The sequence below is a fragment of the Panicum hallii genome, chromosome 5, assembly GCF_002211085.1.
Source record: "Panicum hallii strain FIL2 chromosome 5, PHallii_v3.1, whole genome shotgun sequence".
Lineage (NCBI taxonomy): Eukaryota > Viridiplantae > Streptophyta > Magnoliopsida > Poales > Poaceae > Panicum > Panicum hallii.
The window spans coordinates 18,046,609-18,058,852 of NC_038046.1; the positions used below are offsets into that span (position 1 = coordinate 18,046,609).

General features: G+C 43.8%; 2 protein-coding genes across 3 annotated transcripts; one reads left to right on the plus strand and one right to left on the minus strand.

Moving 5' to 3' along the window:
* Window positions 1-2,353: 2,353 nt before the first annotated feature.
* LOC112893121 lies at window positions 2,354-7,211 on the plus strand. Its single transcript, XM_025960289.1, has 5 exons — window positions 2,354-2,523; window positions 3,137-3,310; window positions 3,867-4,007; window positions 6,319-6,465; window positions 6,596-7,211. Exons 2-5 carry the CDS (start codon window positions 3,160-3,162, stop codon window positions 6,958-6,960), a joined length of 804 nt encoding a protein of 267 aa, XP_025816074.1. The 5' UTR covers window positions 2,354-2,523; window positions 3,137-3,159; the 3' UTR covers window positions 6,961-7,211.
* Window positions 7,212-7,565: 354 nt separating this feature from the next.
* LOC112893119 (mitochondrial carrier protein CoAc1) lies at window positions 7,566-11,013 on the minus strand. 2 transcript variants are annotated; one of them, XM_025960287.1, is made up of 8 exons: window positions 9,841-11,013; window positions 9,655-9,740; window positions 9,353-9,563; window positions 9,014-9,143; window positions 8,773-8,805; window positions 8,415-8,599; window positions 8,188-8,319; window positions 7,566-7,952 (listed from the first exon to the last, which is right to left on the minus strand). In XM_025960287.1, exons 1-8 carry the CDS (start codon window positions 10,012-10,014, stop codon window positions 7,848-7,850), a joined length of 1,056 nt encoding a protein of 351 aa, XP_025816072.1. In that variant the 5' UTR covers window positions 10,015-11,013; the 3' UTR covers window positions 7,566-7,847. The 2 variants fall into 2 exon arrangements, with proteins under 2 accessions (XP_025816072.1, XP_025816073.1); XM_025960288.1 differs by lacking the exon at window positions 8,773-8,805 and having other exon boundaries at window positions 9,841-11,012.
* Window positions 11,014-12,244: the final 1,231 nt, after the last annotated feature.

Here is a 12,244-nt window from a genome sequence, read left to right on the forward strand (position 1 = left end):
TCTTACGAAGATTGAGACTGCTTGATCCCTTTATCACACAGAGTAACAAGAGCAACTATATGATGAGTAATGTTGATGTTTGTTATAATAAATTCTACCATGCTTGAATAGCTATAGTTGCTTACCTAGAATGGATAATCAACTGGAACCTGAAAGCTAAAAGTTGAAATTAAGGATCTACTCTTTATTGCTTTTCAGCTGAAATTAAACCCAGAACCATTATGAGCCTTCATAAGTCTAGTTACATGACTAAGTATACCATGAGACGGGTAAGCCTTGCTGAGTATTAGTATACTCAGCCTTGCTAGTTATTTGTTTTTCAGGTAATGTCTTTGAAGACCTTACTCTTCCCCTGTCTTGGCCCTGTGCTCTTCCAGATGGTTGGTCCGTAGAATGGGATCCGTCCCCGACCAACATTGATGATACCGAGTGATGTCGTGCCCGGACTTAGCATGACATCAGTCTTGACGACGTGTTGTAAATCATCGCGTATGTTTTCCGCTGCCAAAAACCATAACTTTAACAGTTGGTAATAATTTTCTCTAAGTTTGAAATTTCGTACTACTTGTAGAAACTCTTGTAATGTAATTCCCTGTGATGTAAAATATGATGGTGACTGTATCTGTGGACTCACCTTCGTGTAAGGTAACCTTATTTGATCCTGTATCGGTGGTTTATCGGGACGCTACCCGACAGGCCAAGGGATTATACTGTTTGAAGTACGTTGGAGCCCTCTGGAGTGGACTCGCGTACTTGAGCTGGTATAATTCAGGTTGGTTCTGCCACAGCCGCTACGCGACCTCCTCGATGTTGACGTGTGTCCGACCTCCCGCCGAGCCTTGATGCCTTCAAATTTTTTGCGCTCCCACCGCACGGGCCGCCTACTTGACTTGCCATCGCCTTCCCGCTCGACTTGGCCGACACCGTCTCCATCATCCTTCTTGATGCATTCTTGCTCTTCCATGCACCATGTGAATCGCCCATGACTCCGCCCGGTCTCTTCGGGTCCCTCGGTCCATGTCTACTCGCGTTCACCCTGAACCTGTCACTTGACCTTCACCTCGCACGTTGGCTGCCATGTCGCACCCAATACCTGCACTTCACAAGCCAAGACATGCATCATACGCCACGATTGTCAATCACTCATCATCCAAGGGTGACCACCATTTGTCCTCAATAGTATAGTCTCTATGACACACCTACCTCATGCCTGCCCTCTAAAATCAAGTGAGGACGTCACTGCATGGATTCGAACATACGGCTAATAGATTGCCTACATTCCTTCTTCCGTCTTACGAAGGATGAGCTTTATTAACCCAAAATAGGGTTACAATCAGAAGCAACAACATGCGCAGTAAAGTCTAGAGCTCGTTGCAACCAAACAATTGATGACTCTCCTTACAAGAACTATTAGCTAACAATTGACGGACTTTTATCTTCATCTCTTAGATAATAATGAACAATCTCAACCTCACATAGTGTTGGTGATACGTGCACGAAAGCAATTCATAAGCAATTCGGATTAGATCCATATGCAGGCTAAAAGGCATATGAAATGAGGGATTAGAGTTCTAATGGGCGAATGTCCATCGCTTGTACTTGTTGGTAAAGAACTCTAGATATTTTATAATATACAGATATTACAATTTAGGTATTGAGTTTGTTTCTATAAAGAGGACATGAATTTCCTTGACGTGCTCGCTATCATCTTCTCTTAGACAATGCTCTTTGGGGGGGGGGGGGGGGGGGGTTGTCCCTCGCAGACTGAGTTTCTTTTATCATCTTCTCTCATCGATCTGAATAAAAAATCTCTCACCTGAAAGATAAAAATGCTGAGTTTAAATACCTTGGCATGTCAGAGCATCGTTAGTCGATTTTGTTGTGTGATGTAGTAGTGAGATAGAATTGCTAAGGGAAGGCTGATCAAACTTCCAGAAACATGCATGGTAGTGCCAGGATACATCCCTCTCACGACCAAGTTAAATTGTGTGCTGAGCATGCAATGTGCTGTGCTGATGCAAGAAGCAAAAGAAAGTGTACAAGATAGGCCAAAAGAGTCTCCTTGTGTGACACTTCAGATCCAGTTTAAAACTAGCTACTCAATTCTAGTGTACATGCCTGCCATGTGTTCACCTTTCTTTTGTGCAACAAACTCCTCTCCGATAACCATGAATGGCGCTGGTTAAGTCAAACCTAAGAAGATATTTGTCTACTGCCGTATCGGAAGGACAGAAACAGATAGTTTTGTTTCCATATTGTTCGATCAATAAAGAAATGAAGTGTTCAGTAAATAAAGCAAGCAAGATTAAATAAGAATCAGATTATCAGCGGCTAATGGTTGCGGGTTGGGGTTACTGGAGGCCGACTAGTTGGCATGCTTAAATTGTGGCAGCGACTAATAGATGGTTCCATAAAAGGAGGACCACGGTACATTACATGTCCCCCTGAATACGCTTGTTCCCTTTTCTTCTCTTGTCTCCTCTGCAACAACTCTCCATTTCCTGATCATTTCAAGGAAGATCGGTAAGATACGCGCATATCCTATGTTTTTCTTTTACTCTAGTGGTGATATTGGGTGTTGTTGATAATTTGTTAAAGGAGTCTGTTCTTGTTAACTAGAAGTTAGTTGGCATAGGTTGTTCTTGTTCACTGCGTTAGATCGGCTCTCCTACTGCAATCTTGTGTGATTATGCTCTTTCCCCTTCTCTGCCAACAAGCTTCATCACATTTGTTTGGGTTTTTTCCTCTTGGATCTCCATACCAATGAGCTGGTTGATGTATGTCGCGAGGATTGGACAATCAGGATCATGTTCTAGAAAGCCATGTATCACTCACCATGTTCCTTTGTGACAAACACCATGAATTAGAACTACGAAGTTACATGCAAACGGCCGTGTTTGTTGTCGTCTTTGACGCATATCCTTCTCACCTTCTGTGGTGGTAATTGCTGAAGCAAACCGTCCACTGAATGTCTGAATCATGTGTGCTTTTCAGAATAACTTGTGAGACAAAATATGCTGATAGCCCAGATTGTTTCATCAAGATTAGCCAAAGTTTGCATTTATGTTCCCTGAGTCTTCTATGGTAGTTGGTAGATTGCTTAATCTGTTTCCTTACTTATATATGATTATCGCAGTGTAAGAGGAGGAACATCACAAGATGTTCTTTCAGAGGAAGAACTCAAAGAAAGTCAAGGACTCTGTAGGATCGCAGAAAAAGGGAAAAGATAGCCGCGGGAAGAATGACCTCTTTGATCGTGCCAAGGGAGGGGTTGATGCCCTTGCAGGAAGCCTCCAATCAGCAAAGAATGGTTAGTTATTTGCCTTCATATTTTAGCCTAATTTTTGTATGCAGGAATGCCATCTAGTTTCAGAGGTAGCTATTCTTCCCGAGTTCTTCAGCCTCTCTAAGTACTTATCAAGATAGGAAGATACTGGTAGCGTGCCCCTTCTGATCACAACAAGGCCAGCCTGTGGTTTGAAGTTCAAGTTGTCATTGTTAGATAATAACACGGAAAATAGATGATTGATCGTTGCAGATAGACTTTTAATTGTCTACTTAGATGGTTGTGACATTGTCTTGATATGGACCTGAAAGGCTACATTTTAATGGCGCACGTTTTTAGTCAAAGTCAAGAAAATAAAACTGCTGGTTCTGATAATTGATAGATACACTACATTATGGAAGCACAAAGAAACGTCTGATTCCCAGAACCTTTCAAGCTGAATTTAAATGTAATACCAGATCGTGCCTTGCATATTACTTCCACATTAGCTGCCCTAAATCCTAATAGCTGACAAACAGGCGACCACGATGTTCTTTTGATATTTTTCCTGCTCCCTGACCTCTGGGGTGTTAATGGACAGATGCCGAGACGGCGACCGAGAAGCTTCAAGGAGATGTGAAGTCAGGCATTGAAACAATATTGCACAAAGGTTCAGGCCTTCTTGAGAAAGCAAAAGAAGAAGTCGGAGGTCACTCCGAGGCCAGCCGTTCAAAGGAACTAGGTAAGCTGCACTCATTTAGAGTGGCTTTAAAGGAAAAAGGATTGCAGCTTGCAACATTTCATGAACTTTCTTGCATCGAGTTGATGTGGTCCTTGTCGATGTTCTATTTCAGAAAAGATAGCACTTCGTGTACATTTGTGCTAGTGCAGTTCAACTTCCACGTTAGATACTCTTCTTGCAGTGCAAATTACATCAAAATCATAGAAGATATGAAGTGAAACCAATCCTTAGATAAATCTGCAGCACATGGCACATAAAGAAGAGTTGGTTTGCTTCAATATGAGCAGCCATGGGTAAGCCATAATCATTCTGCAGTAAACAACGGTTACAATGTATGTAATTTGAAAACAGAAGGCCCAGGCTTTTTTTTTTTCCCGAAACGAACGTGGATGCATCTGGACCGTGAAGCAATTGAAACCTTTTTCCTTATTAGGTGAGCTATCTTCTCGGATATGACCTTTTTGAAGGAAATACCCACGAGCTATGTGATTAAGAAAGCAGTGATGTAACACATGGCGCGTGGAGCAAAGGGTGATTTGATTTCAGTCATGATCGTGGAGTAGATCAGTTTGGATCATGATAGAGAAACAGACCATTTGGACATATGCAACGAAAATATCACACAGGATGTAAAAACAAGCCAAGGTTTCTCTAGTGATGTCAAGATATAGTTGATGCGCTCAACAATGTAATTATCAGGGTAAAGTAAAGTTAGAAATTGGTAAAGAAAAAAATTGCTTTGTGTTCAGTGAACATTTTATAGCTTGGAAGAACTGCATTTTTTTTTTGCGAATTAAAACTGCATTTGTTTAGAGGCCTACCTTGGATTAGGTCTCCTGGCCAATAGGTTTGCTTAGCTTTCCTTCCAAGTAAAAGCAGCTTTATGCACACAATGATTCTCTAGGATGTTGGGCATGTGTGATTGAAGGAGTACCTGATACCATTTTCTAGATTGTTTTTCTCCATGATCCACTCCTAATCTGAAAGAAAAAGCAAGGAAACTGTCCGTTATAGATCATCCTGACCCGAGTACAGCAAATATCTGAATTTTTTGGGGAGACAGTTACAGCTCAAGCACCATGTTCCTTTGTCCTCTTTAGTGGGCCTGCATCTGCCAGATGGCCATTACCTGACCCTAATACATGCGTACCACACAAACCAAATCCCATAATTCATCTCCATTTTTCCAGCCAGGAATTCACCGATAATAACAATAATAAACATCAACAAAAAAGAATCCAATTGCTATGCTCTGTATATTCTTCTAGGATCAATGCAGCTGTAACAAATACAGTACTGTTTCAGAATAAACAAAGCAGACTTTGATCAACCCAGCTGGAGCAGCGACACTCTTCATGACACAAGCTGCGCCGTGCAAGCCACGATCCAGACCAGGATCCTCCTCCTCCTCGACCAACCACCATGAATGCCTTCGTCCATTTCGCTGTCACTCTCTTGCACTGTCCTACCATGTAGTATTATTATGCATGATGCTCCAGTCCAGCCAGTGGTGCCTGTGTGTGTATATAATACATAAAACATTAGCCTCCGCGTTAGTAATTTAGTCCATATCAAGGGACTCAGCTAGAACCATAACCCAGAATTCTTCAGCTTCTTCGCATAGTGCGCATCGAAAAGCCTGCGCCTTTTGGTTTTAGTCAGTTCAGCTTTCCCCATTCACTGCAAACCTCAACGCCCTTCAAATCTGCAGTTTTTTCAATTGGTAAGGGTCTCTTCTTTTCACTGTAAAAGTTTGATTCAGACGATAACTAGGATGACAGATCCTTGTTTTCTCGGTTTCTTGCAAGCTCGTCGGAGCTTGTTTCCTCGCTATGTCTGCATGATTTTGGTACATGAATTTGTTTCGGCATTTGGCACCTTGCCTGTTGTCTGGAAGAATCCTTTCCTCTCGAATTGGTCAGCAAGAGGATAATTTCTTTCCCCTGCTTTGTGTCTTAGTTAATGATAATTCACTGACTAGGGTAACCTGAACGCGTACAGTAACTAGGGATTTGTTAGAAGGGGAAATTGGAGAAAGTGTAATTAACCCAAGGATCTTGGTCAACGTAATTTGTTATTCTTATAATCTTATCAGTATTTCCTATGGTGATGCTTGAATTGGAGAAAGTGTAATTTTTAACTGACAAATACTTCAGTTCTTGTTCATGTCCTCGTTCCTGACTTGTAAGGAGCTATTTTGACCCCAAACTTCTGACGCTGCTGTGACTGAAAATGCTAAATTAGCGCCCCCCCCCCCTTTTTTCTCAAACCATATCATTTCCTCTGAGAAGCATTCACGTCGATTTCTCAGAGCAAGGAAGCGAAGAACAGGGGAACCAGGACATGGATGCTTTCAGTGCTGTGATGGACAAGGTGAAGAGCCACCCAGAAGTGGTGGAGAAGGTCAAGGACGAGGTTAAGAGCCTTGCTGATGCTCTCCATCTGCACAGGCACCATGGTAAAACATCTGACCTTCCATTGTTTCTGGGATTGTCTCTGGCAGTTTACCTGGTTGCATTGGTGAATTTGTTCACCCACGACCTGATTATTGAACATTTGCATGATTGCATCATCCTTTCCTTGAACAGGATCCAAAGATAAAGAACCTGAGTCTGAAGCGAAAGCAGAGGAAGGCGAGCCAGCGCAGAACGTCGACAACGGCGCCTCTGCCGACAAGGCTGAAGAATCTAATGTGCTGGAGCAAGCAGTAGAAGAAATTCAGGCTGTCGTCGCAGCCGTGCAGCAGCAACAGACCACCCCCACAGCCGAAACTGAAACTGAAACTCCAATTGAGACTGCTGCTACTGCTGAAACTTCAGCTGAAGGAGAGAGGCCTGAAGAAACAAACCGGGAGGTGGAGAAAGATGACCCGAAGAAGCGGCTCGATTTCCTCGGGTTCTTCGCCATGCTGTTTGAGAGGTTCTGCTCCCCTGCCAACAAGAAGAAAGATTAAGTGGCATGCAGGTCAGGTGTGGGTTTCTCGTTTTGTGATCTTGGACTTGGAAAGTTAATGGAGTGCATGAATTGTGGGTGGTGTACAGTTTGCAGTTGTATGCTTTCTCTTCAGACAAATCTGCCGTTGGTTTTTACTACCTTCTACCGTTCTACGGTGATGGATGCATGGATATGGTTTACTTGATGTAGTTCTTTGTCACCCTTGTGGAATTGATTTTATTTATATGAACAGATGATTTATTTTCGAGAGCTTTCTGTGCCTCAAGTACTGTAAACATTCCTTTTTTTTCTTAACATCATAGTGTCTGCATGTGAAGCATGAACATGTAAGAACCCATTTTGCTAATTGTGAAGTAAAAAGTTGGCTCAGCTCAAGTAGTAATTTCCGTTCCTTGGGTTGGTTCCTGTGTGTAGTCAAGCCCTACGAGTAATTTCAATCAGGAAAAACAGAGCTGAATATATTACCAAATGAACTTCAGGGGGGGGAGTTCCCAGTGCTTCTGCCAGACCTAAGACTACTCAAACCAAATCAAGTTTTGGAGATTCTACTGTCAGACGCCTGTGCCCCAAAAACATCATTCAGGCACTGGTGGTAATACTGGGTTAAAAAAAATCCTGGTCAGAATCTCCAATCATGGTACTAATCTAGTATAGTTAATTACATCAATCTCATGTTGTCCTTGTATTTACCGTTACAAATTACAAGTACCATACTTGATGTTATGAGCAACTCATCAGAATGTTACATGCACAGATCCAATCACCAATATACAATGATTTCCATCCTATGCAACATAAGGATATGATTCATAACAAGAACGATAATGCCACAGACTAGAGTTCCTCGAGCTCATTGGTCCTAACACAAGGGAGGCGAGCATTGCTTCATTTGCTAGCACCTGATGCATGGACTCTCTCTCGGGGAGGAACTCCTAGCAATGCCTTCATCATGTCATATGTTGTGAAACCGATTGCTACAGAAGGGACAACCTGAAAAATTATATTGATCAAAGACAAAACTTGAATGCATTAGTGCAAAATGAACTTCCCTGTTGTCGCTGTCACTCATTACAAATAAGCAAAAGAAAACAAGGAGCAACTAAACACGAGTGCTTGCATAAACAGATCACGTTATTTTTGAGTTGACCTTGCAAAATTTGCAATTAGTAATTCTCATTTTCCAAATTTTGGCTTTTGAAAAGAAAATCTGGGCCTGACTTATCACCTTGACATAGTTAAGGCTCAAGCCAGCAAAGAGCTGTCTCCATCCTTGGCACCTAATAATGAGCAAGAGACCCTGGTAAGTTCCTTTTATACGGAAGCCATCACATGAATTTTGAGGCTGCTTGCTCTGAACCTGAAGACAGAAAGTCTTGTGAGTAGTGATCAAATAGACAATGCAGTCAAAACTACAGTTTGCATATTGGCGACTGATGGAATACAGAATCTTACTTGCATTTGCCTCCGGACAACATCCAGTGGATAAGTAAGGGTTTGTCCAAATAGACCAGCTAAAGCTCCACAGGAGAGCTTTAGTATAACAGATTTCTTGTAATCTTCTGGAACTCGAGATTTCAGATCTTCATATATGTAAAATTTTAAGCCAGCGTATGGAAGGATACCAATCAGAGTTGGGCCTGTAATTGATTAAAAGAATTTTGAAACCTCCCCAATCAGAGTTGGGCCTGTAATTGATTAAAAGAATTTTGAAACCTCCTCTCATGCACTGTAATAGCATGGCCTAACTCAAATAAATGTAATTCTAATTAGAAGTTTCAGGATATTCATGCAGTAGCTCATTCTAACTCACATGCTTGGCTCTGAAAATTGTATTTCAGATCACCTACAAAACAAGTATTTAACATTTATAAAGTAACTAAATAGTGATAGCCCAATGACACCACAACAGAACTGAAGAAAGCCTATTTGGCATCAAACTAACTCAATAAGCATAGTTTGCTGAGCCCACACTGATGAAGCCATAAACGATGTTGGTTCAAATCAATGAAATCATAGCAAAGGAAACAAGACTATGAGAGGACAATACATACCTACTCCACGATATAAAGATCGTGCACCACCTTCCTTGTAAACCGTCTTAAAGACATCTTTTATGCCGTTATATGTTTGTTGTTGACCAGAATTTCCCAAAGCATTGCCAGATTGGCCCACATTGGAAACCTTGGAGCAAATATGAAGAAATTAGTGTAAACAGCCTTGAATTAGTCACTGGTAGCAACAGTATATTATCTACAGCCAACATGGCGTAAACAAGTAATATTGCCAAGAGACTTGTCCCAGCAATACTTCTATTGATGGATACCCTTCTCTACAATCAAAGGAACAAAATGAAAAAAGAAAATGTATCAGTGGACATGTTAATGCAATACCTGGTATGCCAGCTTGGTCCTAGCCAAGTCTAATGGGTATGTACACAAAACTGCAGTCCCACCAGCAGCAGAGCCAGCTAAAAGATCAACGACGGGCCCTGTACCTACTGATGGAGCGAAATTGTTCAATATCCAGCACCTATACTGCTCGTATGTCATGTAATGCAATGCCGCGTATGGAACAATGCGAAGCACACTTGCACCGTTCCCTCTGCATGGGCAATAACAGGGCATCAAAATCAATAATTCAGCATGGTTAATTCAACAGTAAAAGCACTGGGCATTTCCGGCAAAGCCCTCACTTGTAGAAGCCTCGAACTCCCTCATACTGCCACAGCTTCCTCAAGGACTGGAGGATCCCCAGGGACTGGAAACCTTCAGTTCTCGTCTACAGAACAATACAGCACACGTGCAGCAAGTGAGCCAAGTATCCACACAATACCATGAATGACGGAATTGAGAGTACAAGCACTCCAGCAGTACTGAACCTGTAATAGGATCTTGACCCTCTCCAGCGGCGCTACTGCAGTCTTTGCAAATGCACCAGCAGCGCCGCCTGCGATAAGCTCCTTGGCATAGACCGGGAGCAAGTCCAGCGCAGAAGCATTCACCTGCGCAGCGGCCGAGGCCGACGAGAAGGTGGACTCTTGCGAGGAACCCATCTCCCCAGCTGCCCGGAATAACCAGAATGCGTGATATGTGCCCTCCCCACCACCACTACTATGAACATGAAACTAAACCCGGAGCCAGGGATATCTTTGCACAGGGCGGGAATGTCCCAGGAATATGTCCCCGAAACCGGCAATACAATCTCCACTTTTCCTCCCCGCCACTTGCATTAACAGCACGGAAATGGAAATCAGAGGATAAGGCGGAATAATCCTGCGCGGCGATCGGGCGTTAATCACCCGGGGAACCCAGTCTCTCTCTACCCTCCCCACGCGAGCTAAAAGTGAAAGGCGAAAAGGGGGTGAAAATCTAGCGCGAGCTGGATCCCCACCCAGGGCAGCGTTCACATCCCCAGGAAGCAGCAGCTGCACACTCGCGTCGCCGGGAAGCGCAGTACAGTATCCGCATCAGCAGGAGCCGATCCGCGGGCGGGCGGGCGGGCGAGGCTCTCCGCCGGCCGACCCCGAGGAGTCCCCGGGGGTTCCTACCTATAGCGCGAGGAGGAGGAGACGACGGGCGGCCCCTCCGGTCGCGATCGCAGGAGGGCGAAGCACGGGCCCCCCCTAGCCCATGGGCCCGGGGATGGGAGGCGGGAGCAGGGGGTGGTGGTGGCCTCCCCGCCGGGCGGCGTGGCGGCGGCGGCAGCGGTGAGATCAGGGTGGAGTCGGCGGGTCGAGTCCGGGCAGGTTTCTCGCATCCACCAAGGGGCGGGGAGAAAAATACTCATCAAATGCGCGGGCTCTGCTAATGGGAGGGACGCGGTCGGGAGAGGACCCGGCGGCGGCGGTGGTGGGCGGCTGGGCGGGCAGCGGATTCGATCCGCGCCGGATCCCCGCAGAAGAATCGCGACGCGCTTGGGGAGGAGAGGGAAGGGGTGCTGCTTGCCCGGGGCCGCTGCTTCGCGGAAGAAGAGGAAGCGGCCGAGCGGGGGCGTCACGCGATTGGTAGTGCTGCTCGTCGAGGACGGCACCGGAGGAGGTGTGAGGTGGCCGCCCCCACGTGCGAAACGTTGGAAGAGCTTTCTAGTAGTCTACGAGGATACGTACTCCACTGCTTTGGTGGATGTACACGGGCGCTGCCGCCTGGCGTCACATCTGTCGACGAGACACAGGGCTAGGCCAGGCTCCGTTTATGCGAAATCAAAAGCTCGGTTCCCCACGATCTTTTGCGTGAGATTCGGAACGAAACATTTCTCTTGCAAAATACTGCGTAGTGCGTACAAGATTCCCACCCCAACTAGTTTGCAAATATCTTTTTTTATTGCACCGCAAATTTACAATACCAATACCATAAGAGTATGTCAGTGCTAGTCTAAACGGTAAATGCTAAACAATCTATCACCTGTTGTTTTGTTTAGCTTTTTATTCGAACTGAACAGCTATTTAGACAGGTTAAGCGGTCACTAAATAGGATAAACGGCTGATTAAATGAACACGGCTAGCCACTGTGTGGCGTTTACACGGCCGTATAGTCGAACGGTGGAGTATATAGTCATCTACAAAACCCTCTGTCTAGAATTTTTAAAGGATGCTTTAATCAGTTCATGAGTTTGGATTCATGCACGATGTTGAATTGTTGGGTCACTCTTGAACGGTTGCAAGTGTAGCACAATCCTAATCGAATACAAATGCCATGAAGACTAGCATATGGAGATTGAAAACACAAGCTGCTGAGCCTGAACTGGGCCTGAGTTTGAATGTTTGAAGGAGCTAATACGTGGGCCTAGAACAGATCTCAGTCAGGAAAGGAATAAGGCTTTTCCCAGTCCAGTTTGGTTTGCAAAATGGTTAGGCCTACTGGTCTTGCTACTGAAATTTATCGTCAAGCAATGAACTTATTTTTGTATGTTACGTAGCTTTGTTCGAAATGACAACCTAACATTCTCCTTTTAGTTATCTTGTATTAGGAGTGTTTGATACTCCGGACTAAACTTTAATCCCTATCACATTGGATGTTTGTACACTAATTACAAATATTAAATATAGACTAATCACAAAACCAATTGTATAAATGGAGACTAATTCACGAGACAAATCTATTAAGCCTAATTAGTCTATAATTTGATAATATTATGCTATAGTAAACACATGCTAATGATAGATTATTTATTAGGTTTAATAGATTCATCTCGTAAATTAATCTCCATTTATGCAATTAGTTTTATAGTTAGTCTACATTTAATATTCCTAATTAGTGTCCAAACATCCGATATGACTAAAGTTT

Excerpts from the sequence above, each read along its gene's own strand:
- LOC112893119 (XM_025960287.1), bottom strand. The coding sequence starts at position 10,014 with ATGGGTTCCTCGCAAGAGTCCACCTTCTCGTCGGCCTCGGCCGCTGCG. Across the intron at positions 9,564-9,654 it reads GGAGTTCGAGGCTTCTACAA|AGGGAACGGTGCAAGTGTGC; the intron begins GTGAGGGCTTTG and ends TTGCCCATGCAG. Across the intron at positions 9,144-9,352 it reads GGACCAAGCTGGCATACCAG|GTTTCCAATGTGGGCCAATC; the intron begins GTATTGCATTAA and ends ATTTGCTCCAAG.
- LOC112893121 (XM_025960289.1), top strand. The coding sequence starts at position 3,160 with ATGTTCTTTCAGAGGAAGAACTCAAAGAAAGTCAAGGACTCTGTAGGA. Across the intron at positions 3,311-3,866 it reads CCTCCAATCAGCAAAGAATG|ATGCCGAGACGGCGACCGAG; the intron begins GTTAGTTATTTG and ends GTTAATGGACAG. Across the intron at positions 6,466-6,595 it reads CCATCTGCACAGGCACCATG|GATCCAAAGATAAAGAACCT; the intron begins GTAAAACATCTG and ends TTCCTTGAACAG.